General features: G+C 40.6%; 1 protein-coding gene across 1 annotated transcript; it reads left to right on the forward strand.

Moving 5' to 3' along the window:
• The first annotated feature begins 1624 nt into the window (after window positions 1-1624).
• Window positions 1625-24586, forward strand: LOC122014078. The gene is made up of 8 exons (XM_042570266.1): window positions 1625-1788; window positions 2650-2654; window positions 2746-2859; window positions 2948-3091; window positions 3143-3409; window positions 3494-3557; window positions 3984-4044; window positions 24383-24586. The coding sequence occupies exons 1-8, from the start codon at window positions 1625-1627 to the stop codon at window positions 24584-24586; spliced, it is 1023 nt and encodes a 340-aa protein (XP_042426200.1).
• The last annotated feature ends 1372 nt before the right edge of the window (window positions 24587-25958 follow it).

Consider the following 25958-nt stretch of genomic DNA (forward strand, 5'->3'; position numbering starts at 1 on the left):
TAGTGTAATTTTATAGTCAAGACAGACTAATACCAAATTACACTACAACCGTTCCAATCACTACAACAAAAATTACAAACGACAACACCCCTACGACAACGGTTTTAAGAGAAAGCGTTGCGTATTTGCTCAAAGACAACGGTTTTTGCCAAAACCGTTGTCTTTGAACTCCCCATTAAATATAAAAGACAACGGTTTTAGCAAAACTGTTGTCATTAAGCGAGTTTTTTTTAAAATGACAACACTTTTTACAACGGTTTTATAAACCATTGTCTTTATCCGCGTTTTTAGCGGCTACGACAACAGTTTTGAAAAAAACCGTTGTAATTGAATTTGGTCATTTCCCCCCTTCGTTGTTTTTCTTTCCCTCGCTGTTTTCTTTTCGGCGTCGTGTTTTCGCGTTCCCAAACCTAAGCCATTTATCTTTCCCTCTCCTCATGCGACGTTGTACTCCTTCTCGTTTCTTGGTGAGCGACGGCGTTCTCCAATGGGCTGCCGAAGATCCAGACGCACGGGAGGGAGAAACCGGATAACGGGATATGCCACGATGACAGCGCGCCGCAGGTGAAGGCGAAGAACATCGACGAACTGCACTCCCTGCAGAAGAAGAGGTCGGCGCCGACCACCCCCATCAAGGACGACACGTAGTAGGGCAACACTGCCTTCGCCACCATCTCAGAGGAGGAGCGCCAGAAGCTCCAGCTCCAATCCATCAGGTCAATATTTAATCTCCAAATAAACATCTCTTTCTCAATAATAAAAAAAGGGGGAAACATCCAGATTCCTTGCCGAATACTGGTGGCACACAACGACGCAGATTTGCTTGTTTTATGTGCGATTCAATGGCCACCACATCCTCCGCCTTCACCTCTGTTGCCATCAATAGCCGATGTTGCTGTTGTACCACTTGCACACCCATCGGTTTCCTTTGTGTTTCCACTCTGCCGCTTCCGCCGACCCCTCATCAATTTCTGCTGTAGAGTCTCCTAGACCCGCATACTTGATCCAACAAAAGTGCCGCATCGCTGGATTCAAAGGTCGGTTCCCTAATCCCCTCTATTGTAAGCGGGTGATCGATGGATTATTCTTGTTGCAAAGATCAAAACTTTCTGTCTGTTTTTAATGAGATTTAAGACGCTTTTGGGGTTTTCGTCTTTCGTATTTCCTCTTTTTGGTGGCTAATAATTTCTTTTCCCCCCTTTTTGTGTGTGTGTTTATGTAGTTTTGCCTCTGTGTTGTTGTTGTAACCAGTCATGGGATTTGTCTTATTTACTAGCTTTACAATCTGTTTCCTAACTAAAGCTATTTGGGAATGCATCTCTATAGCACTGTGGGCTTTTGGTATTGAAATATAACAAATTTGCTTCGCAACTGTGGAATTTTGTTTTGAGATGAGTGAGCTTTCTAATTATGCAGCCTCAGACTTCTACCACAATCATGCTGCCTAAAAGTTCATGATCTCTTTCTTTAACTTTTACCAATGGACAAGAACTATTAGTGCTGTTAAATTTTTTAAACATAAAGCATTCTACCATCTAACTTTAATTTTAACTGAAATTTCTATATTAACATACTGGTGAAGCATACCAATCATAGTTTGGGTGATTATCAAATAAACTATAGAATGGAAAGTGGAACGAGTAAAAGTAAGGTGAAGCGTCATGTGGGTAAATATGAGCTTGGACGCACAATTGGGGAAGGGACATTTGCAAAAGTTAGGTTTGCAAAGAACATTGAAACCGGGGAACCTGTTGCTATCAATATCCTTGACAAAGAGAAGGTGCTGAAGTACAAGCTAGTAGAATAGGTATCTTCTAAATCATATTCACAATTTGAGATTCAAAATGTTGCATCTATATATATATATATATATATATATATATATAAAGTTAATACAGCTGAACTGTGCTCGGAGGTGAAATACCAAACAACCAAAATACTAGTAATAAAATCTGCTAATGTAAAGTGCTAAGTTTTTTACTTTAAGTGCTAAGGAAAATATTGGACAAGTGGTCGTGCTTGATTTTTTTTACTTTAAGATTTAGAGTGAAGATGTGTCTTTTTTTTCCACTCTCCGTCCATTTATCAGAATTTAAGGCAGCAGCAAAGCCTTAAATTCTGTTCTTATATTTACGTCTATGCATTTCTTCCTCAGTGCTACTTCTTTTATTAGAAAAAAGAAATCATAGCAGGAGAGACTCCTACCTTATACTGTTATTTTGTTCATCTTCTCCCCCTTCGTCATAGTATCTCTACGTTTTTAGCCAACGCACCCAAAGACCAACCTTTTTGTAAGCTACAAGCCACGTGATTAAGGAGGTAATTATATTGTGTTTACTTTCAACTCTACAATGGAGGCTACGTAGATGTAAAATGGAAGAACTCATGTGGATTTCTCTTTTTAATGTTTTCCTTCTTTTAGTAGTGTTACAAAGATGATTGATGCGGAAGAGATATCCCAATTGTGGAGTCCATTTCTCAATTATCTCATCAAATTAGAGAAGGAGCTGAAATGCTTCATATGGTAGTGTTATTAAGTCATTCTAAGGCTTCAATTCTCTAGCTTCAGTGATAAGAATAATTTTCTTTTCATTTGAGAGTTTATTTAGAATGAAATAATATGTCTTATTATCGTTTATTTTCTTGCAGCAATGGTTTGCTTAGAAAACCAAAATTATTACCTTGTAATCATATAGTTTGTAGGTATTTGTGTTCATTTATGTGTTATTCCAAATCTGATGATAGATAATACTAAATACAAAGTCATTGCTCTGAGCGTATTCAGCGACTGTATTATCACTCCTTTAACCAATGAACGTTCTGTTTGCCTTTCTTGTCAAAACCCTTTTCGATACGAAGGTATAAATTTGTTACAATTAACAACTTTTACACAGCTCTGAAATTATAAATCATTTCATGTGTTAGCCTTTCTTCTAAATATTTGCAGACACTAGGCATGCTTTTCACGTAGAAAGGATGGTGAGCCTTTTTCAAGAGATGGATGTTGCTATTGGCAGCATTATTCAACATAGACCATCACCTAAAAATGTGCTTATTATGCAAAATTCTCAACTTAGGATGAAACGTCTTAGTTTGTGATGTCTGTAGCTGCAACACACTCCAATAAATATTTCACTTGCAGGTGATAAACCACAAGGAGTACATAATGTACAAGATAAATCATGCCATTCACCCCTCTCCAAAAAAGTTTCACTTGTAGGAGATGAACCATCAGAAGTACATAATGGACAAGATAAACCAAGCCATTCGTGCCTCTCTAAAAAAGTTTCACTTGCAAGAGATGAACTGGCAGGAGTACATAATGCACAAGATAAACCAAGCCATTCACTCCTCTCTAAACTTGCAGGAGATAAACCAAGCCATTCACTCCTCTCTGAAACTGTGCCTGGTATGCAAAATTCTCAACTTAGAATGAAGCGTCCTAGCTTGTGATGTCTGTAGTTGCAACACACTAATAAATTTTCACTTGCAGGTGATAAACCAAGTCATTCATGCCTCACTATGCAAGCACATCTTCATCCATTTATCACTTGCAGGCAAAAGTTTCTAGGAATTGATATGTTCCATTCCTAGTTGTATCACCTAGAAGAATCATCAAGGAAGGAGTAGGAAGAAAGTTAATTTAGATACTAACCTCACTATGCAAGTTATCGGGACTGCAACAAATGGTGAATGCCTCTTCTTACTGTACACAATGCATTAGTAGCTGATTTTGTTTACATGCCTTGCAGTACCATTCGTGCTCTATTCGGCATGAAGATCTACGCATTCTATTGCTTGAAATAGCGGGTGAGCATCGATAACTCAGATTGCAGATTCAATAATTCAGTGATACTAATATGATTAAACTGTCTTTTGGTTAAGACCTTCATAAAGATGCATAGAAACTGTTCTCATAGAATATTTTAAGGGTTTTTTTTGATATATTGTTCTTGATGATGCTTGTTTTTCTTTCTTTGTAGGTTGTTGTATCGACATCCAGAGCATAGGAAATCAATACTTCCATTTGCTTCCATTTGCTCAGTTAGTTGTCTCTCTTCCATTTGCTTTGTTTCTTAATTGAAGAGATAATTGTTATAACAATACTTCTAACATATAACATTACTTGTTTCCTTATGTAATTCTAATAGTCGGGTTCTCTAATTGTTTGTTTCCTTGAACCTTCCATAGATTGCTATTTTTTCTCTACAACACAGAGAATTTGTATTAAAGTTCGCATATATATATATATTGAATGTTGATAGTGAACTTAATTGATTTTAATTTCCTTGTCTGTTTTCAACATTTGCCTAGACAAGTTCTTATCATTTTCTGCATCCTAAATCAATGTTTAGATGCATTTTCTGCAGGTTTAGTTAATTTCTTATTGCCACGAGTATCTTTTAAGAATATTTTTGACTGATTATTTAGAAACTCAATGGCAAGGTCAATGGCATTCATTGATCTAATAGACAGGCACATGCAGAGTAAACTTATTCTGCGAATTTAAATATATGTGCATAAGTTTTCCAATAGAAGTTACCAAGACAACTCTAAGTTGGTTAAATTGCTTGTATTTTATTAGTTTGCATTGCATTAGTTTGTATTGCATAAGTTACATTCTGAGACTATAAGTTGGTTACATTGCTTGTATTTTATGTAGATTTATATGAATAAATCTAATTCTGGAATTCTGGAAATGAGTGTTGTCCTGGAATTGTTTTAATTAGACCTATGCGAAATCATGGAATTGCTTGTATTGCATAAGTTTGTATTTCATAAGTTAAATTCTGAGACTATAAGTTGGTTATATTGCTTGTATTTTATGTAGATTTATATGAATAAATCTAAATCAGAATTCTAGAATTTTGGTATTGACCGTTGTCATTGAATTGCTTTATATTAGAGCTATGTGAAATCCTGGAATTGCTTGTATTGCATAAGTTTGTATTGCATAAGTTAAATTCTGAGACTATAAGTTGGTTATATTGCTTGTATTTTATGTAGATTTATATGAATAAATCTAAATAAGAATTCTGGAATTCTGGTATTACTCGTTGTCATGGAATTGTTTTATATTAGAGCTATGCGAAATCCTGGAATTGCTCGTATTGCATAAGTTTGTATTGCATAAGTTTTATTTCTTAGACCATAAGTTGGTTATATTGTTTATTTTTTATGTAGATTTATATGAATAAATCTAAATCTAGAATTGATAAGTTTTGTTTAATTTTTCTGTTGCAGGTACGTAACTCAGTCAATTCGTGTAGCTTGAGACTTTTGATGCAAGGAGTGAGCTTTGTTAGGTTGTAAATTGCCTTGCTAATGTGTAAAAGTCATATGGAGAACAGTACTAGAAAACATGTGATTTATGCATGGTTTGATACTACTCATCTTGTATATGTGTGGCTACAAGATAATTATATATGGATGTTTATTTTGGATTTAATTTAGTAAATATTTAGTTTTGTATTGGTAGTTTTCTTATAGTAAAATAAGATTGGTTGTTTGGTATTAATGAACATTAAAGACAATAGTTAAAAATGTTGTAAAAACTAGGTAAACCACAACGAATTGTTTTTGTAAAAAGTGATAAAAGACAACAGTTTTATCCGTTGTAAAATATATTAAAACTATTGTAAAAAAAAACAAAAAGTGTCAAATATTATCTACCACAACAGTTTATATCTGTTGTAAAAAATGTCTACCACAACGGTTTATTTCTATTATTGAAATTATCTACCACAACAGTTTTAAAACGTTGTCGTATCCTTCATAGCCAAATTTTGGGCATATAAACAACAACGGATAAAAACCGTTGTCAAATATCTACAAAGACAATGGATTCAAAACCGTTGTCGTAGGGCAATACATTCTACAACACCCTCAGTTACAACGATTTTTTGACTCTACGACAACGGATAATATCCGTTGTTGTTTGCAGTTTTTGTTGTAGTGAATGGTTTGTCCCAATCCATCTTGGTTGTGAGATACTATTTATAATTTATAAGGAACTAATAACATGATCTTCTGTGTGACACCACATACCATGTTATCTACAATATAAATTAAATGGACAACTGCATTGATATATATATATAAATATAAAATGCAAACATTTGACCAAAGTGATTCTCATTTCAAAATATTTCAAAACAAATGTTCATACAAAAGCTAGGCTTATAGTATACATCCCAACAGACTATGCCCGAGTTAGGAGAGTTTGAGCCCTGAAATGGACATTATCGATGGAGATACGATATGTACTTGACCCTTATACATAGGGGAGGTTGATATCATTAAGTTTTTTTTATCTCAACTCCGATTATATCCAAATCAGGGGAGTTTAGGAGAGAACAAAAATTTAACCAAAATTCTTTTTCATTGATAAAAGGGAAGATATAAATTTTAATATTGCGTAAAAGATAAAGGATACATGAACTGCTTAGGAATGATGTGACTTCAAGTGATTATCACTCCATGGTTGTCCAAGTTTCTTGTCATTCGTATCTTTCAAGTAATATGCCCTCAAGCTTAGCCTATGAATCACTGGAAAAGGGCCTCCCCATTACAAATCTAGTTTGTTGACGTCTCCGACGGGTTTGACCTTCTTCCAGACCAAATCTTTGACTTTAAAAGCATGAGAAATAACCCATTTGTTGTAGTTCCAGCATATTCTTTGTTGGTACATGACGAGTTGGTTAGCTACTTTTTCCTAGTCTCGATGATCAAGTCGAGGTCAAGGAGTTGCTGATCAGAGTTGTCTTGGCCATAGGTGTTTCTCTGAGTAGATTCTTCACCGATTTCTATCGGGACAAATATTTCTCTACCATAAATGAGGTGGAAGGGAGTAATCCCTTTCTTTCCCAAAAAGTGGTTCAGTATGACCAGAGAATTCTTGGCAACTCGTCTAGTTAGCTGCCTTTAACATGGTCCAATTTAATTTTGAGTCCCCTAACTATCTCCCGGTTAACTACCTCTATCTGCCCATTGCTCTACGAATAGGGCACCAGGTGAAAGCTTCTTAGATACTGAATTCTTCACACCATTTCTAGAGTTGTTGGCCCTTAAATTATTGATTGTTATCAGAGACGAGCTTGTGAGGTAGACCGTATTGACAGACAGTATTAATGTCATAGGAGTTTCTTGATGTTGTCTTCTTTTATCCAGGCAAGGCTTCCTCTTCCATCCATTTGGAGAAGTAGTATATGGCCACAAGAAAAAAATTCTTCTATTAGGACCCAATCGAGAAGGGACCTTCAATATCCATACACCACTAATTGAAGGAGTAGGAGAAGGTAGATGTCTTCAAAAACTCAATTGGGCAATGAGAGAGGTTCTAGTATTTTTGGCAATGAACACAGGAGGCAACAAATCAAGTTGTGTCCGCTTATATAGTTGGCCAAAAATATCCAGCCAATAGTACCTTTATGAATTTCTCACATGACGTAGTCTGCATCATCGATACTAAGACACTTGAAGAGGGAACGTGAGAAGACTCGTCGATATAATTGATCTCCCATGAGAGTGAATCATGGAGCTCATCTTTTGAGTATTCAGGCTTGCTCCAGATGGATGGGTAAAGTCCCTTGTTAGAGGAAAGCGGTGAAAAGTGTCCTCCAATCAACAAGCTTATCCAGGCTATGTACTTGATCGATTTGAGCATCCAATAGAATTTGAGACACCGAGTCTTCCAAATTCCAAGTCTCAAATGCGCTCGCTAGTTTGGCCAACTCGTTTACCTTTGGATTATCCACTCAAGGAAAGTTTTGTAGAGTGACCACTTGGAAGTTAGCTTCAACTTCTCAAAATTTTTACGTAGTTCCACAAATAATCATTCTTAATCTCAAAACTTCCTTCTAACTGTTGAGCCACCAATTGAGAGTCTGAATGGATAATTACTTGAGAAGTCCCAACCCACTTGGTTGCTTGAAGTCCTGCGAGCAAGGTTCCATACTCGACTTCATTATTGGATGCTTGAAAGTTGACCCGGACAGAGAGTTGGAGTTCATCTTCCTGAGAAGATATTAATAATATCCTGACACTGCTACTCAGCTGAGTGGATGAGCTGTCCACATAAATTTTCCATGTTCCTTAAGCTTCTTGGTCGAGAACTTCAATTAGGAAATTCGTCAATGCTTGAACTTTGATGGTGGTTCTTGGCTAATACTAAATATCTTCCCAAGAAGATATTAATAATATCCCAGCACTGCTGCTCAGATGAGAGGATGAGTCATCCACACAATTTTCCATGTTCCTTAAGCTTCCTAGTTGGGAACTTCAGTTAGGAAATCCGTTAATACTTGAGCTTCGATGGTAGTTCTCGGCTGATACTGAATATCATATTTGCTTAGTTCGGTGGTCCATTTGATTAGCTTCCCAGAGACTTCTAGATTTATTAACACTTAACTGAGAGTGTTGTCAGTGAGGACTATGATCAAGTGATATAGAAAATATGCCTTAGTTAACGAGCGACGAGGGACAATTTGAGAGCTAATTTCTCTATATTGGTGTACCTACTCTCGACATCCTTCAAGAGGTGGCTTAGAAAATAGATTGGTGTACCTTCTCTTGACGTCCTTCAAGAGGTGACTCAGCAAGACCGTGATGACTGCTCCCTTGGATGCTGACAGGTAGACCGATATCACCTTACCCTCCATCGGCTTTGAGAGGATAGGTAAATGGGGCATATATTCCTTCAATTCAGTGAAGTCCTTGTCACATTTTCATCCCACTCAAACCCAGAATCCTTCTTCAGCATCTTAAATTAAGAAGGATAGACTTCGGTCGGTGGAGTGGGAGATGAATCGAAAAAGCATCGTGATGCGGCCAACCAGTTGATGTGCTTCTCTAATATTACAGGGAGGAGACATATTATGGAGTGTCTAGATCTTGTCGGGATTCGCTTCAATTTCTCACTCAGCTATGATGTATTCGGGAAATTTCCACTCTTAACTCCAAATAGACACTTACTGGAATTGAACTTGAGCCCGTATTACCTTAAAATATGACACATTTCTTCAACATTTGAGATTGGATTCTCAGACTGAGCAGTTTTGATTAAGATATCATCAAACATAGACCTCAATGTTCCTTCGAATTTTATTCTTGGAAACTCAATCCATAAGCCATTGATAAGTTGCCCTTGCATTTTTTAAGCCAAATGATATGATAGTATAACAAAAGGTCCCATTAGAGGTGATGAAACTGACCTTTTCTTGATCTTCAGAAGTCAAGGAAATTTGATAATAGCCTTGATAGGCATCCAATATATATATAAATTCACAGTCAAAAGTGGAATCTACCAACTGATCAATGTAGGGGAGAGAATAACAATCCTTTGGGTAGGTCTTATTGAGGTCGGAAAAGTTGATACAGACACTCCATTTGCTACCTAGCTTAGCCACTAGTACCACATTGGCAATCTAAGTTGGGAATTGGACTTTGTAGATGTCCCCAACCTCCATTAGCTTGTTTATTTATACTTGGATCACTTGGTCTTGCTTAGGGAAAAAAAATTTATTTCTTTTGTCAGACCGACCGAACATCTGGTAGTGTATTCAGCTGATGGGCCATCACAATTGGGGATACGTTTGTGACTTCTTTAGATGACCTGGCAAAGATATCATGGTTGCACGAGAGACATGTGACCAAGTTTTGTTTAAGTTCTAATGGGAGATCTATAGCTACTCGAGTGGTTCCTTCTTGCAGGTCAAGATTGATTTGTATGTTTTCATGTTGGCCCTCTATCAATGGAGACATTGACATCTCTTGAGCAACTTGTATTGAGGTATCTTAAGCTCGATGGCCCTTATGTGAGTAGGTCCTGATTATATCAACATAGCATTTTCTAGCCACCAACTGGTCCTTTTTCACCTCTCCGACCCAGTCTCCCATAGGAAAATTGATTTTTTGGTGGAAAGTAGAGACTGCTAGTTAGAAAGTACTCAGTGTCGGTTTCCTTAGTATGACATTGTAGGTTAAAGTCGTATTTACAATAATGAAGGGTGTAGATCAAGTCTTTATTAGTAGTTCTTCCCTCAATGAAAGGGAGACATCAATCTAGCTAAGCGACTGCACTTCATATTGTAACGCCCGAAAATTCTCAAGACTATATTAGAAATATTGTATGATTTTTCTGGAATTTTTAGATATTTTTCCGGAATTTTTAGAATAGCGGAAGTAGCAAAAATAATTAGAACCGCAAAATAGCTTAGGCGGGAATCGAACCCGGGACCTCTCGGATCCGATAACTTTTAGTTAGCCTTAGTAACCAGATGAACCCAGCAGGGCCGTGCTGAAAGGAAAGGGAAACGATTTAATTTATATTAGAGTTGGGCCAAAGTACCCACTTAATATAAATAGGAAGTTTAAGTGGGGTTTGGTTTATTTTTGTTTGGTTCGGCAACTCCTCCTCCTCTCCAACCCTCACCGCCGACTCCCCTTCTCCTCTCCTTCTCTCGGCGCCAACCACAAGAACAACCTAGGGTTCCTTCCCTAAGGGCTCTAGGAGCACCTTCCGACGATGACTCCGACACGAGGACGTTCCCCTCTGCGAGAAGAACACGTAGACGCGAGAGGATCGTCGAGAAGATCGTCCCCACCGGAAAACTAGCGACTAGATTCGTAAGAAAACTAGCGCACGAGGTAAGAAACCCCTCACCTGCAGTATAAGTAGCTTTCGTTTGATTGCATGCCTTTAGTTTAGCTATATGCAGATTTTTCGGCACTCAGGGTGTGTTTAAACCCTCCTCGCATATTAGGGATCTAGTTGAGCACCTCTAGATGGGCCAGACACGTTGTTCTCCTTCAGTTGGAGGCTTTACACGTTGTCGGGTGCCTAGAGGTGGTCTCCCTATTAGAGGGGAGAGTTGGAGCACACCAAGTGTTCGACAAAATGATTAGTGTAGCTAAATACTACCTCAGATATTCTTAACAGCTCAGTTAAATGCATTAGTAGCATTTAAATCAGTATATCAGTCTAGTTTCAGCTAACATGGGACTACGGTCCAATGGGTGGGCTCTCACAGTCGCCTCTAGGTTTAGATAACCTAGCTCTAGGTTCAGATAACCTAGAAACAGCAAAATAAACAATTAGTAGTTATATTCAGTATTTTATTTTTAGTGGCACTGTACAGGATTAGATATCCATTGGGCTGGGCTCCCATAGTCGGTCCCTAGGTTTAGATAACCTAGTAAACCCTACTAAATGCGGGACTTGCAAACCCGGGTCTAGCTAGGGATGCGCGCACAGCAAGTACAGTTATCGGGCCCAAACAGCAGCATGATTACTATTTTCACTTATTATGATAATAGCTTTCAAACTTGTAATCTAGTTATGTGAATATAGTTTTAGCTCAGTTTTAGTTTTAGTTTCAGTTTCAGTTTAGTTCTCCTAGTTGATACCATGAGATAGCTCCATGCTTAGATCTTATTATGCATGTCATGTTTCAGTATTTATGCCATGTAACTTCAGTATGCCATGCTTTAACAAATTCAGTGCATGTTTTTAAATTGCATTCTTTAAAAACATGTTTGCATCGTTGCATGTTTTAGTGAGGTAGTTGGTTTCTTACTAAGCTTAAAGCTTACAGATACTATTTTCCCTTATACTGCAGATAAAGGTAAAGGGAAGATGGACTAGCAGAAGAAGCTGGAGGTCAATGCAGAGATGGTGTGTGTGGCAGGAACCTGGAATGAAGATCCTTAGGAAGTTTAGCAAATTAAGAGCTTAGTTTCTTCTCTTAAGACACTTTTATGCATTTCTAGTGGTTTAAATGCTATGAATTAATAAACCTTGCACTATGTCATGTTAGAATGCTAGTTAGTGGATATTAGAATGTTTTCCATGCATTGTATAATTGTTGTGTGAGGTTTTGGCACGAACTAGTGCTGAAATCAGAGTTTCAGTGTGAAATCAGAAACCCAGATCGATCTACGGATCGATCAGAAATGGGGTAGTGCCACTGGATCGGTCAACTGACCGATCCAGTCGCCAACAAAGAGTTAGCGCTTGTTATGGATCGGTCAGCCGACCGATCCAGATGCGAACAGAGAAGTACAAAGCTCACTGATCGGTCAGCCGACCGATCAGTGAGCCACTGGATCGGTCTACCGACCAATCAGTGTACTCCTGGATCGGTCGGTAGACCGATCTAGCCACATACAGAAGCGAGAAAGCTGTGGATCGGTCAGCCGACTGATCCAGAACTTTTCTCTGTGTCGGTATCAAGCTGGATCGATCACTGGATCGATCCGACAACCCAATCGATTCATGGATCGATTGAAATGCCTGATTACAGCTAGCAGGACATCCGAGAGTCATAGATTATCTTCCCTAGCATGTGTATAACTCCTAGGTACACCTAGAATATTAAGTTCAGATTTTACAGTAATTAGTTTAGTAAAATTTTAATCAATCCAGATTTCCGTAATACTAATTTAGCACAGCATAATGTAGCGATCAGCCTTACAGCCTAGTCAGTAGAAGGCGGGTCGTTACAGAGTGGTATCAGAGCAGTTTCCATACTTCCTACACACACATCAGCATTGTACCTGCAGCTTCCAAGTAAGAATACCTCTCACTTTGTATGTTTATTGCTTTTCTGTTATGGATAACTAAAGCATGCTTGTTATGATAGTAGTTAACATGATAACAATAGTTTCTCTATTATGCTTGTGTTAGTCATGTATGTCCTGCATGTCTTTAGAAATGGCACGAGGACGCCCAGCTAGAAGGGCATCAGCCACTGAGCCCCAGCATGAGGCAGGCAGTTCAGTGCCTCCCCCAGACCTTACAGCACTAGTGGCTCAGTTACAGCAGCAGCTAGCTGAACAGCAACAGGAAATAGCCACCTTAAAGGCTAGTCAGCATAACACTCCCACTGTCACCCCGGAGCCTAACTTCGCGACATCAGTGGTCTTAGAGGTTCAACCAGTCCAGCCTACGGCACCAGTAGCCCCAGCAGCAGGAACGCAGAGAGAAGCCTATCTGATCCAGTGGCAGAGAGTCAAGCCAGAGAATTTCTCAGGCAGCAATGAACCATGGGATGCTCAGGCATGGTTCAAAACACTGGAAAGTACGATGGAGCTTCTGGACTGGCCAGAACATGAGAAGGTGAAGTGCGCCTCCTTCTGTCTGATAGGAGATGCACGTATATGGTGGTAGAGAATCAGAGCGAAGCGCCCAGTGAATCAGATGACATGGGCTGACTTCGAGAAGGAATTTTTGAGGAGTTCTTTCACGTGCGGGTCACCAACCGTCACTATGACGAGTTCACTGAGTTTCGTCAGGGCAACCTATCAGTTGAGGAAGTCGTGAAGAAATTCAACAGGTTGACTCGTCTATGCCCTGAATTAGTCAGCACAGAAAGGGAACGAATCCGGTTGATGCTCAAGATGCTGAGGCCGGAAATAGCAATGAACGTGGCTGGTGGCGTTCATAGGCCACAAACCACAGAAGAGTTAGTGAGCAGTGCTCTAATCACTGAGCATTACCAGAATAGCATCAAGCAGCAGAAGCAAGTCCTCTCAGAAGCTAAAGGTCAAGGAGGCTCAGGCACTCAGAAGCAGCAGGGTCACATCTCCCACGACTCTAACTGGAAAGGGAACTCCAGCAACAAGCGCAAACCAGGGAGTTACCCAAAAGGAGGACCAGCCAGCAAGCATCCCAGTTATCCAAAGTGTGCTACTTGTGGGAAATTCCATCCTGGAGTTTGTCGTAAGGGCACACGAGGATGCTTTAAATGCGAACAGGAAGGGCATATGGCCAAGCAGCATCCAAACAAGACCAGTTTTCCTCAGCCACAGCCGATTCAGTATGGAGGCCAGCCAGCTCAGTTACATCAGATGCAGGTCGCTTTAGATGGTCCACATATCAGCCAGGGCAGATTAGAAGCCCCTCCAGCTACGACCAATGCGAGGATCTATTCACTGACCAGAGAGGACGTAGCAAATGCCTCGACAGTTGTTACAGGTCAGATTAGTATTTTACAGCAAAGTACAACTGTCTTATTCGATACTTGGGCAACTCATTCATACATATCCCGGGCATTTGCTGAGAAGTTAGCAGTACCTCCAGAGGTACTCAGTAACCAGTTCCTTACGACGTTACCCTCAGGAGAAATCATGGCGTCTACGCACTGGCTCAGAGTGGTGCCAGTCATTATAGCAAACAGAGAGCTCTTTTGTGATCTGATAGTGCTAAATATGACTGACTACGATGTCATCCTTGGAATGGACTTCTTGATCAGATACGGTGCCTCCATCGAGTGCCGTAAGCAGAAAGTTATATTCCAACCTGAAGCAGAAGCACAGTTTGAGTTCATCGGAGAACCAAAGAGAAAGCCCAAGAAATTTCTCTCAGCTATGAAGGCATAGAGATTAATAGATTCAGGATGTACGGGATTTTTAGCACATGTAGTCAATACCAGTCAGGACAGGGACCAACAGCTAGCAGAGGTCCGAGTCGTATGTGACTGCCCAGCAGTCTTCCCTAAAGAGTTACCAGGCTTAGCACCAGGCAGGGAGATGGAATTCGAGATAGAACTCGTTCCCGGTACAAATCCTATCTCCAAAGCGCCTTACCGCATGGCTCCAGCAGAACTGAAGGAACTTCATGAACAACTACAGGAGCTGCTTGACAAAGGCTTCATATGTCCTAGTCACTCACCATGGGGAGCGCCTGTATTGTTCGTGAAGAAGAAAGACGGGAGCATGCGCCTGTGTATAGACTACCGGGCACTGAACCAAGTTACAATCAAGAACAGGTATCCTCTTCCCATAATAGATGACCTGTTTGATCAGCTAAAGGGAGCAGCAGTGTTCTCTAAAATAGACCTCAGATCAGGTTATCATCAGGTGAAGGTTAAAGAAGGGGACATACCCAAGACAACATTCAGGACTAGATACGGACATTACGAGTTCGTAGTCATGCCCTTTGGCGTGACAAATGCTCCAGCTACTTTCATGGACCTCATAAACATGGTATTCAGAGAATACTTAGATAAGTTCGTTATCGTGTTCATCGATAACATTCTTATCTATTCAAGAACTCAGGAAGAACACGTAGAGCACCTGAAAACAGTATTGCAGACCCTTCAGCAGAATCAGCTGTACGCCAAGTTCACCAAATGTGAATTTTGGCTAGATCAGGTGTCCTTCCTGGGTCACATCATCTCAAAGGATGGTATCATGGTAGACCCCAGTAAGATAGAAGCTGTGAGCAACTGGAAAAGACCCAAGAACGCCAGTGAGATCAGAAGCTTTCTAGGATTAGCAGGCTATTACAGAAAATTCGTAGAGGGTTTCTCCAGGATAGCCTCCCCACTGACAGCTCTTACCAGAAAGAACAGAAAATTTTAGTGGATAGAGGATTGTGAGAACAGTTTCAGCGAGCTGAAAAGGAGATTGACCAGTGCACCTATTCTGACTCTACCAGAAAACGCAGATAGCTTTGACATATATAGTGATGCCTCGAAGTTGGGACTAGGAGCAGTGCTGATGCAAGATGGCAAGGTGATCGCCTATGCCTCCAGACAACTTAAGGATTATGAGAAGAACTATCCTACTCATGACCTTGAGCTTGCAGCAGTGGTGTTCGCTCTCAAGATTTGGAGACATTACTTGTATGGAGCTCAGTGCAGAGTGTATACAGATCATCAGAGTCTGAAGTACTTCTTCACTCAGAAGGATCTGAATATGCGGCAGCACAGATGGCTAGAGCTGGTCAAGGACTACGATATAGACATCCTCTACCACCCAGGAAAAGCAAATAGGGTAGCAGACGCCCTTAACAGAAAGTCCAGTGCTGCCCTATTATCTCTAGCAGCCATGTCACCGCCCCTACAGAAAGAGATCACAGATTTCGGTCTCGAACTCATAGTCGAACAGCTCTCTACTATGACATTAGAGTCTACCTTGCTTGGTGACATCCAGACAGCTCAGGAACAATTCAGAAAATCAAACAAGGATTAGCAGAATCAGAAAGTGGAGAGTTGAGTGTCCGCTAGCGGGTGTTGTATTTTGGCGACAGATTGTTCGCAGGAGGAACTCGAAGGAAGATTTTAGATGAGGCTCACAAGACTCCTATGCGATGCATCCTGGCTCCACCAAATGTACCAGGACATGAAGAAACATTTTGGTGGCACAGGATGAAGAGAGACATCGCTCGATATGTCAAGACCGCCTAACCTATCGAGGGTTAAGGCGAACATCGAGACCAGAGGAGTTTTGCCCATTCAGATCCCAGAATGGAAGTGGGAAGACATTTCTATGGATTTCATAGTGGGACTACCCCGAACTACGAACGGTTTTGACACCATCTGGGTAGTAGTTGACAGGTTAACTAAATCAGCCCACTTCTTAGCTATCAGGATATCCTACTCCATGGAACAGCTAGCTCAGTTATATCTCAAGGAGATCGTTAGACTACATGGAATCCCACGAACCATTATTTCAGACAGAGATAGTAGAATCACATCACACTTCTGGGAGTGTGTACAGTCAGCTTTGGGCACAAAGTTAAAGTTCAGCACAGCTTTCCATCCTCAGACAGATGGTCAAACGGAGCGAGTAAATCAGGTACTCGAAGATATGCTCCGAGCATGTGCCTTAGATTTCAAGGGAAGTTGGTGCAAATATCTGAGCCTAGCAGAATTTGCATACAACAACAGCTATCAGGCCACTATCGGCATGACACCTTACGAGGCTCTCTATGGGCGGAGGTGTAGATCTCCAGTCTGCTGGTATGAGAGTGGTGAGCAGAAAGAACTAGAACTTCAGACATATCTAGTGGCAGATACCACCGCAGCTATACAGCAGATCTGCCAGAGGATAGAGATAGCTCAGAGCCGCCAGAAAAGCGAACCACATGCACCCTTAGAGTTTTCTGGATTCAGTGTTCCTCGAGTAGCTCCCATGAAGGAGTAATGCGTTTTGGAAAGAAGGGAAGCTAAGTCCCGATATGTGGGACCATACCTTATTAGCAAAAGAGGGCAAGGTAGCATATGAGCTAGAGCTACCTGAGAAATGTCACCGTCCACAATGTATTTCATGTCTCTATGAAAAAGCATACCCCGGATGTCACCCGTGATTGAGCCCTAGTCAGCAGATCCGCAAGACCTCACTATGACAATGGCCTATTCGGATAATAGACCGAGTTAAGAAATTGCGGAACAAGGAAGTACCATTAGTCAAAGTTATTTGGCATACACCACAGAAGAGGCAACATGGGAGACAAAAGACAAGTACCCAGAATTATTCTAAGTTTGAGGACGAACTTTTTATAAGGTATGGGGGATTGTAACGCCCGAAAATTCTCAAGACTATATTAGAAATATTGTATGATTTTTCTGGAATTTTTAGATATTTTTTCGGAATTTTTAGAATAGCGGAAGTAGCAAAAATAATTAGAACCGCAAAATAGCTTAGGCGGGAATCGAACCCGGGACCTTTCGGATCCGATAACTTTTAGTTAGCCTTAGTAACCAGATGAACCCAGCAGGGCCGTGCTGAAAGGAAAGGGAAACGATTTAATTTATATTAGAGTTGGGCCAAAGTACCCACTTAATATAAATAGGAAGTTTAAGTAGGGTTTGGTTTATTTTTGTTTGGTTCGGCAACTCCTCCTCCTCTCCAACCCTCACCGCCGACTCCCCTTCTCCTCTCCTTCTCTCGGCGCCAACCACAAGAACAACCTAGGGTTCCTTCCCTAAGGGCTCTAGGAGCACCTTCCGACGACGACTCCGACACGAGGACGTTCCCCTCTGCGAGAAGAACACGTAGACGCGAGAGGATCGTCGAGAAGATCATCCCCACCGGAAAACTAGCGACTAGATTCATAAGAAAACTAGCGCATAAGGTAAGAAACCCCTCACCTGCAGTATAAGTAGCTTTCGTTTGATTGCATGCCTTTAGTTTAGCTATATGCAGATTTTTCGGCACTCAGGGTGTGTTTAAACCCTCCTCGCAGATTAGGGATCTAGTTGAGCACCTCTAGATGGGCCAGATACGTTGTTCTCCTTCAGTTGAAGGCTCTAGACGTTGTCGGGTGCCTAGAGGTGGTCTCCCTATTAGAGGGGAGAGTTGGAGCACACCAAGTGTTCGACAAAATGATTAGTGTAGCTAAATACTACCTCAGATATTCTTAACAGCTCAGTTAAATGCATTAGTAGCATTTAAATCAGTATATCAGTCTAGTTTCAGCTAACATGGGACTACGGTCCAATGGGTGGGCTCCCACAGTCGCCTCGTAACCTAGCTCTAGGTTCAGATAACCTAGAAACAGCAAAATAAACAATTAGTAGCTATATTCAGTATTTTATTTTTAGTGGCACTGTACAGGATTAGATATCCATTGGGCTGGGCTCCCATAGTCGGTCCCTAGGTTTAGATAACCTAGTAAACCCTACTAAATGCGGGACTTGCAAACCCGGGTCTAGCTAGGGATGCGCGCACAGCAAGTACAGTTGTCGGGCCCAAACAGCAGCATGATTACTATTTTCACTTATTATGATAATATCTTTCAAACTTGTAATCTAGTTATGTGTATATAGTTTTAGCTCAGTTTTAGTTTCAGTTTCAGTTTAGTTCTCCTAGTTGATACCATGAGATAGCTCCATGCTTAGATCTTATTATGCATGTCATGTTTCAGTATTTATGCCATGTAACTTCAGTATGTCATGCTTTAACAAATTCAGTGCATGTTTTTAAATTGCATTCTTTAAAAACATGTTTGCATCGTTGCATGTTTTAGTGAGGTAGTTGGTTTCTTACTAAGCTTAAAGCTTACAGATACTATTTTCCCTTATACTACAGATAAAGGTAAAGGGAAGATGGACTAGCAGAGGAAGCTGGAGGTCAATGCAGAGATGGTGTGTGTGGCAGGAACCTGGAATGAAGATCCTTAGGAAGTTTAGCAAATTAAGAACTTAGTTTCTTCTCTTAAGACACTTTTATGCATTTCTAGTGGTTTAAATGCTATGAATTAATAAACCTTGCACTATGTCATGTTAGAATGCTAGTTAGTGGATATTAGAATGTTTTCCATGCATTGTATAATTGTTGCGTGAGGTTTTGGCACGAACTAGTGCTGAAATCAGAGTTTCGGTGTGAAATCAGAAACCCAGATTGATCTACGGATCGATCAGAAATGGGGTAGTGCCACTGGATCGGTCAGCTGATCGATCCAGTCGCCAACAGAGAGTTAGCGCTTGTTATGGATCGGTCAGCCGACCAATCCAGATGCGAACAGAGAAGTACAAAGCTCACTGATCGGTCAGCCGACCGATCAGTGAGCCACTGGATCGGTCTACCGACCGATCAGTGTACTCCTGGATCGATCGGTAAACCGATCCAGCCACATACAGAAGCGAGAAAGCTGTGGATAGGTCAGCCGATCGATCCAGAACTTTTCTCTGTGCCGGTATCAAGCTGGATCGATCACTGGATAGATTCGACAGCCCAATCGATTCATGGATCGATTGAAATGCCTGATTACAGCTAGCAGGACATCCGAGAGTCATAGATTATCTTCCCTAGCATGTGTACAACTCCTAGGTACACCTAGAATATTAAGTTCAGATTTTACAGTAATTAGTTTAGTAAAATTTTAATCAATCCAGATTTCCGCAATAGTAATTTAGCACAGCATAATGTAGCGATCAGCCTTACAGCCTAGTCAGTAGAAGGCGGGTCGTTACACATATCCTGTGAATTCATACAAGGAGGTGTGTATGGGGTGAAGCCCTTCCTTATCAAGTTGCATTTGGTCAAAGGCTTTTTTTTTTTTTTTATAGATGATGTTAACTGAACTGTCCGTATCTATGAACACACTTTTTACAGTGTAATTGGCGATGAGAGCTTCGATCATCAGGACATCATTATGAGAAGCCTCTACTCCCTCAAATTTCTGGGCACAAAGCTTATTGAGGAGCCCCTTCCTTTTGTCCAACTAATATTGCTTCCATAACTCTCCAATCTTAGGCCATGGACCTTTCTAGTCTTAGTGGAATTTCTATCCGTTGGACCTCCTAAAATCATAAGGACAATTCCTCGAGGAGCAATCTTTCCTTTGCTTTTTTTCCTCTTTATACTTTTCTCGACCTGTCTCTCTATGATATCAGGATGAGCCTCGAGGATTCCTAGAGGGTGAGTGAGATTGTCGATCCAAATGGTGATTAGTAGCGGCATCACGATTGTGGTGGTGAGGGCATCAATAAGGCTCAGGAGACCTTTTACTCAGTTAATTCCGATTAGCTTTCCTTTGTTCATCCATTCATCGTAACTCCCTTGCATATTGTTGATACTCTCATGCAGAATGGATCTCCTAATAATGATAGGCATAATAACAATCCACTTTGGGAGACTCTCAACTTGACTCAAATGCAGAGGCCGGGGCAATTTCCACCATCTGCACTAATTTTTCCCCTCTTTGATTCGCAAGTTCATGATTCTATTAGAAAGAGGGGGAGCTTTGCAGTCTAGTTGAGTAGGGGCGGAAATCAGAGTCAGCGTTTCCTTTCTCTTTGTAGATTAGGTTTCCTCCACCTGAACATATTTATTGTCTGAACTTGCAAACTATCAAAATCGATTGGGGGCTTCATTAAGATATAAACAAATCTGCATATATCAGGCCTTGTGAAAAGGCACTGATTTGCATCTCCGAGGTAACCATGGGAGCATTCATGACCACCCAATTGAATCGCTGTAAATATTCTTCCAAGGGGGCTTCTCTTTTTCTAGAGGACAAATAGGTCGTGTGGAGTTTTATAATACCTCTGGCTGGAGAAAAAGTGTTACATGAACACGATCTTGAATTCTTTGAATGTCCGGATGGAGGAAGTGCGAAGATGACTAAACTATCTTTATGTTGAACTCGACAGAGTCGTCAGGAAGACTTAACATTTGATGTCATATGTATATTGATGTAACATAGAGACAATTTTAAATTTACATATGTGGTCTTCGTGGTTAGTTGTGACATGTATTCTCCAATCTGTAGCGCCCAGAAGTGTCATGATAATTCATCTTGAAGGATGTTTTTTGAAAATGGAGGACCTTGACTGACCTTCATGCCACTAGGAGCAAGAACCTTTCCCCTTAAAGGACCTCGATGTGGGGTCTCTCTAGAGGATGGCAAGGATGATGCCCTCATGGCTGATGTCCTGACTAGAGTGGGGATTGTGCCTTGGGGCATTTCGGTTGGTTGAGTCAAATTTTGACAAGGTACTTGTGGAGCTTCAGTCAATCAAGGCGACATCTCAAATGGTGGAGAGTTGGGTACTAGTGGTGCTGACTAGGTCTGTCCTTGTAACATCACCTACACCATGGTAGTAACTACCTTATTGAAATCATCTGTTGCCATGGCAACGATATTGGATCTTCTGGTGCCATTCATCTCAACGTCTCATTTCAAGTCTTAACTTAGTGTTCCCACATACGATGCCAATTTGATCCTGCATGAGACCGTTGATGAACGAGTCACCAGTCAACTGGCGTTGATTTTAACTTTGTCATTGATCACTAAGGAACAACAGGGACTAATGAAGGGATTGGCCAAAGTCTGAATGGAAGAAAATAAGGAAGAGAGGGTTAGAATGGCGACTGGGGGATTCCTCAGTACAGCTACTCCGATGCTCAAGTAACTCTCCGGTAGGGGCGATTGAAGAAGGAGAACTGTAATTTAGGGTTTTTGGAATTCTAAGTGTAGCATTCGAAAATTTCACTACTAAATCGCATGCTCTAGTATTATTGTTAGTAGTAGTATTACGAATTTTACTCCATTATCATATTATCTGAACTATTTAAATTGTTTAATCATGAATTATTTTAGAAGTTTAGTTTAGATGATACGAGGCCAAAAAGGAGAAGACGGGAAACACTGTGGTAAAGAGGACTTTTTATAAATTATTTCTTGAGCTTGCTTTCAAGGCATTAGGAAATTTTAGAGCATTTAAGGAAGTTTTATTTTAGCTTTATTTTTTTTAACCTTGTTTTTTTTTTTTAAGAAGAGGATAGATAGCAAGTTTTTTTTAATAGCCTTTTGATAATTACGTGATTGACCAGTTTTACATAAATTTAAATAATTATTTTTTTTCCATTAATGGGATATATATATATATATATAGAAAATCACACATATCAAAGGGGGACCTTAGGTTTTAGGTGGGGCGCCGCCTCTTCTCCTCCTCCTCGAGGCCTCAGATTTCTAGGGATTTCCAGGAGTGTTTGGTGTTCCGCCATCTCCTTTGCAGCCCAATCGGCTTGGTAGTAAGTTTTCGATCAAGGCAAGTACATGATCCCTTTTATGCACCTCCTGGTCACAATATTGCTTGGTTATAAGATTTGGTGTGCTTTTTCATGTTTTCGATTAACTATGATGGTAGATGTGAAGATTATGATGGAGAACCATGTCAAGAATGCCTAGGAATCGAGAGGGTGCAAGGTTCAATGGGAGGGAGGGGGTTGTAGCCGTGGGAGGTTAGAGCCAAGGCTAAAGGTTTTGAGCGAGGGCTAGTGCTGGGATCTAAAGCCATGGCTCAGGGGGGGGGGGGGGTCTAGAGTTGGAGAGCCTGATGCAAGTATGGTGAGTTAATTGAAGAGGCCTCACAATGCACAGGGAAAAAAAACGAGGATGCACATGTAAAAAAAAAAACCCCTTTTCTCTTTGGAACTGCTTATGCCTATCTAAAGAAATACATAACCTTAATTGTTTCCATTCCACTAGAGACTACTTACATCTCTGTTTGAGTTTGTCTTCCTTTAGAAGTCACAATAATGCATAGGGTGTTGGTGAACGTGTAATGCAACTTTATCATGCTCTAGCCTATAAATTAAATTGATCTTGGAGCAAGTTTTCTTATGGCAACCTAGCTATTGGACTTTTCGCACATTCACACTGTAGTTGACAGTTTATATGTGGAGGTATATACCCAATGCAACTTCTACTGATGCTATGTTCAAAATAGTTTAAGTCTTATCTACTACGTAGTTTTCACTTTATTTCCATTAATGGGTCATGGCTTTGGTTAAAAGTGGCTCCCCCATCTGGACATTAGCCTATTAATACCTTAGGTCATATAATCCCTATTTACCAGCCTTCGAATGAATAATATTGTGATGATTATAAGCTTGCTTTGCGATGATTTGCAGTTTATGTCAAACTTCTATTTATTATGTGAAAGAAATGATGCAGAAATTAATATTTGATTTGAAGCGAGGAATATTGGTATGAATAATGTGACTTGATTGTGGTTGTTCTATGATGGATATGGGGTCGAGAGACGTCTCGTTTGGCCATATCAAATTGACAGGTAGTGGACTTCGGATAAGTACCGAGGTGCCCTGCACTTGACGGGTATGGATTCCAGAAAAGTACTGGGATGCCATACCAACCTAGTACTATGGTTTGATAGAGTTTGATCAAGCGACTTTGAGATTTAGGAGCCACAGTCAGGAAACTGAATTCATAGGAAAATACCCGAGTAAATCTTATATTATGCTTTTAAATTAAAATGAATAACTATCTTAACATGAGTAATCTTAATTGCATGTGACCTAAAAGTTCGTATTTGCTATTTCCTTAGATTCTGTATTTGCTGAGTCTTTAGACTCACTACGTTTGAATTGGTGCAAATGACGTTGAGTTAGAGATCAGGGGGCATGCCCCTTGAGTGGATGGCAGCACATCTTCGCACATAATCCCAGCGATCTTCACGTTTTCCCCAAAGTTGGTTTTTTTTTATTTTAGTCATGTTGGAAAGTTTGGATGAAAATAAACTCAGATTGAGTCGAGATAGAAAATATTATAAGGAGCTAATGTTTTCTTTTAGATTGTTGGTTATCTTATTTGTCGAATTCAAATAATAGAGAGTTACTGGTTGTTCTATGACATTCCCTTTTCCTTGACGTTAGAGTTGTGGTGCGAAAAAGTTAGCCAGCACATTTCTGTCTGGCCAATATTCACATTAATAGTGGTGTGAACAGTAATATATATATATATATATATATATATATATATATATATATATATATATATATATATATATATTTATATAATTGTGAGTTGGGTTGTTACAATCTTGGAAATAAAAAGTTGGGTGTTTTACAGTTGGTATTAGAGCAAAGGTCTTGGTTTAGGTTGTGCCTATAACTGGTTGCAGGAAGCTCAAGGAGTCATTCCCCAAAGTCTGTGAGTTTTAGCATTTTATACTTTTGTCTGATGGTTGAGTTATACTAAATGATTTCCTGAGGTTGAGCATTTTATGACGTTGATTATGTCGACTGCTTTATTATTTGATACTTGTTAATGATACGAGGATATTTACACATTCATTTTATCTGAGTATGCTATGACTAAGTAGTGGTTGTGGTGTATCCCCAGATGTCTCCTAGACGCCAGATTACCCCGCCCCCATCGCCGCCGTTGAATGCCAACGAGCAAGTGTTAGCTGGCCTAGCTCATTTACTACGTCAGAATGTCAGCACCTCTCAGGTGGCGAGGACTGAGATGTCGTACGAGAAATTTCGTAAGATGGGACCCTCGAAGTTCACGGGTTCCACTGATCCATTCATTGCTGATGGATGAGTTTGATCCTTGGAGACGATTTTCAGTTACATAGGATTGGAGGATGTAGTCAGAGTTAGTTGTGCCATCTTCCAGCTGAAGGATGATGCTACCCTTTAGTGGGAAGGGGCTGAAAAGACTGTGAATATGGAGACTCTGACTTGGGAAGAGTTTAAAAGATTTTCTACGACAAATACTTTTCACCTGATGTCCAAGCGCGCTGAAGAGGGAGTTTGGGAACCTCAGATAAGGGGATATGTCTGTGGTAGAGTACATCAAGAAGTTTGATAGGGGTTGCCACTTTACGACCCTCATTGCTGATAACCCCGCGGAGAAACTGCAACATTTCTTGGATGGCTTGAGTCCTTGTATTCACAGAGATGTGGTGATGTCGGATCCTACAGATTATGCCATAACACAAAGGAAGGCTTTCAGGTCGGAGCAGACCCAGAGGGATTTACAAGTAGAGGCACAGAGGAAGAGGTCATTTTATTCACAGCCTCATCAGCAGTCGCAGGTGAAGAGACAGTTTACTGGACCTCAGAGGTCGCAAGGGACAGCAATGCCGGCAGTGAAACCTTCCGGTTCAGGGAAGCCACAGGGTCAACAGGCTTCGAAGCCTGCAATGTAGCTGGAGAAACCTACTTGTCAGACTTGTGGACGCCAGCATGCGGGGAGGTGTTTGCTAGGAGCCGGAGTCTGCTACAAGTGTAAGCAGTCGGGCCACCTATCCTTTGATTTCCCGCAGCTGAGGAGGCCTGCAACAAGGAGAGTTTATGTGATGCAGACCGAGGAGGCTGACCCAGACACTACCTTGATTACAGTTAACTTTACGGGCTTTATTTTAGGCTTTCGAATATTCAAGATAGTAATCTATGCTACTTTATCACTCGAACCTTAGCTCTTTTTACACTTTATGCAAATATCGACCTATGTGTATGTGTAATACTTGAGTGCAAGCAGAATATTGGTTGTAGGAGTAGCCACAAAAGCTCTATTCAATTCAAGGGCTACTCATTCTTTTATTTCGCATGCGTTTGTGCATCGTAAGGGGATTACTCCGGAGGGGCAGACAGAAAGTCTACTAGTGATGATTCCTTCTGGAGAGGAGCTGAGTACAACTAGCATCGTCCGGAATCTTAAGATGGTGCTACAAGGCCATACTATGTATGTTGATTTGATAGTACTTCCGATACCAGAGTTTGACATCATTTTAGGGATGGATTGGTTGTCGGAGAATCAGGCAGTAATCGACTTTCAGTGTAGGGCAGTCCAACTACGTCCTTCGGGAGGAGAACCTTTCACTTTCGTGGCAGCGAAGAATTTGAGGAAGCCTCGGTTTATATCATTCTTACAGGCAAGGAAGCTCATTGACGGTGGCTACCTGTCATTC

Source organism: Zingiber officinale, chromosome 8B, assembly GCF_018446385.1.
Source record: "Zingiber officinale cultivar Zhangliang chromosome 8B, Zo_v1.1, whole genome shotgun sequence".
Lineage (NCBI taxonomy): Eukaryota > Viridiplantae > Streptophyta > Magnoliopsida > Zingiberales > Zingiberaceae > Zingiber > Zingiber officinale.

Bases quoted from the DNA above. Each gene is read 5' to 3' on its own strand.
- LOC122014078 (XM_042570266.1), top strand. From the start codon at position 1,625: ATGGAAAGTGGAACGAGTAAAAGTAAGGTGAAGCGTCATGTGGGTAAA. The intron at 3,410-3,493 runs GTATGCAAAATT...TTTCACTTGCAG, and splicing joins CCTCTCTGAAACTGTGCCTG to GTGATAAACCAAGTCATTCA. The intron at 3,558-3,983 runs GCAAAAGTTTCT...CTTTCTTTGTAG, and splicing joins CATCCATTTATCACTTGCAG to GTTGTTGTATCGACATCCAG.